The sequence below is a fragment of the Aplysia californica genome, unplaced genomic scaffold, assembly GCF_000002075.1.
Source record: "Aplysia californica isolate F4 #8 unplaced genomic scaffold, AplCal3.0 scaffold00228, whole genome shotgun sequence".
Lineage (NCBI taxonomy): Eukaryota > Metazoa > Mollusca > Gastropoda > Aplysiida > Aplysiidae > Aplysia > Aplysia californica.
The window spans coordinates 759,510-761,324 of record NW_004797498.1 but is presented as its reverse complement, the minus strand read 5'-3'; the positions used below and the strand labels follow the sequence as shown (position 1 = coordinate 761,324).

At 41.0% G+C, this 1,815-nt stretch overlaps 1 protein-coding gene across 1 annotated transcript in view; it reads right to left on the bottom strand.

Moving 5' to 3' along the window:
- LOC101858497 (transmembrane protein 234 homolog) overlaps window positions 1-1,672 on the bottom strand; it is a 5,964-nt gene extending 4,292 nt beyond the window's left edge. The window contains exon 1 of the mRNA XM_005099873.3: window positions 1,402-1,672. Coding sequence (XP_005099930.1) covers window positions 1,402-1,417 — 16 coding nt within the window. The 5' untranslated portion in view covers window positions 1,418-1,672. The remainder of the gene's footprint in view (window positions 1-1,401) is intronic.
- Window positions 1,673-1,815: the final 143 nt, after the last annotated feature.

Below are 1,815 nucleotides of genomic sequence, written 5' to 3'. Positions count from 1 at the left end.
CCCCCTCCCCCGCTCCCAATGCACCATCTCATTATAATGACTTCAGTATTTAGCGACCACCTCAATAAACAATAAAGAGGAGACCTAGAACCCTAGCCCAAACCCCTATAGCGCCCTACCTCTACCCCCGGGGGCTCTCGTGGCCTAGATGTTTTAAATAAGGTGTTCGCCTCTCATTCAATAGGTCCTAGGTTCGAATCTGGATAGCAACGGAAAATTTTCTTTTTATTCTTCTGAACTCTAAAATGTTCTCCTTTCACATCCTTTCCTGCTCTCTAACATTACTAAAAATGTTTAGTTGTCTACTTTCGTCTCCATTTTCTGCCCCCACCCTCTCACCTCCTTTGCCCCCTCCTCTGGGCTCCCGACTCTTTCTGCAGCCTTTCTACTGCTTCTCCTTGGCTCCTTCTTACTGCTGTCTTTCAGGCATTCCCTGATCTTATGGTATTAAAGGTCTACACCTAGCCTTCTCAGAGTAGGGCAAAAAATCTCGGAGGTCCCTTGGCCATAAAAAGTTGCGCATGTTAAAGATCCCTCTTGGGGTGCCAAAATTGATAACAATAGGCTTCGGCCACCACCTTGGCAAAATTCAAAATTTCGTTCCAACTGATGTTTAGTGTGCTTTACGCACTAGCTTCACCTTTATGCAGTTGGAGTTCCGTTTACAAAACACTTTCCACCCCCCCTCCCCACCCCTATCCCTGACCCTCAATAAACACACAATAAAGAAGAGACCCAACCGGTAAACGTACCTCTAAAAATGCGCAAACCACCGTGATTTTGTCATGACAAGACTCTAGGTCGGATGTAATCTCTGACTCCTTCCTTAAACCTATAGATCTAGAAAATCTAGTGTATCAAAGTGATTAATGGATGTTGACTCCAAATATATATTAGATCTAGATATAGATCTAGATCTAGATATAGATCTAGATCTAGATAGAGCCAAATGATTTTATAGGAGGAGTTAACTCCCAATAAATTACTTTGCATTGTGAAGGCTGTCATGATAGGTTTGACTGTCTGTCCTAATTTGGATTCATTCATATAGAGTAGAGATCTCTAAATAAAGGGACTCACTTGGAGGGGGGAAATTATGAGAACCTAGATCTAGAGCTCTTTTCTTTAGTCTTTAGTACTTTAGTAGTTAGTCTCTATGTATGTAGAATCTAGTTTTTACAGATTCTGCATTCTCATTTTTTTTTCTGTTATCTTCTTCGTATGCGGCAATTTAGATCTTCTATTCTAGATATTAGTATATATTGAATCTAGATTTCTAGATCTAGATGTAGATGTAGATCTAGATGTAGATGTAGATGTAGATCTAGTGTTAGGACTTGACCAAGGAGCTTAAAACTGAACCTCCTTGGACTTGACTCAACAAACTTCAGTATTACTCACCGAGACCGCTCATCATGTCATACAAGATCTAGATCTAGATGTAGATCTAGAGTGGAGGTCTAACGCAGGGAGGTTTTCAGATCAAATGTTATGGGGGTCTACACTTCACAAAATTACAAGGAAGTTTATACAGAAGGTCCTTGCACGGTATCCAGATTTTTAAATGATATAATGAAATCTTTATTTATAATCGTAGGAAAGAGCGGTTGCCATTGAAGCCGAACTATGGTTCGAGATTCGTTTCTTTTTAGTAGCCCAGATCTAAATCTAATTTTTTAAAAACTTTTCTGAACGTGTTCCAAGGACTTTAGAACTAGATCTAATGGAGCCTCCTCTCTCTCTCTCTTCGCGGCGCCACGAGCAGTGGGGATCAAATATGGCCGCCGAGTGTGGGCTAAATCTCGAACTGTGGCG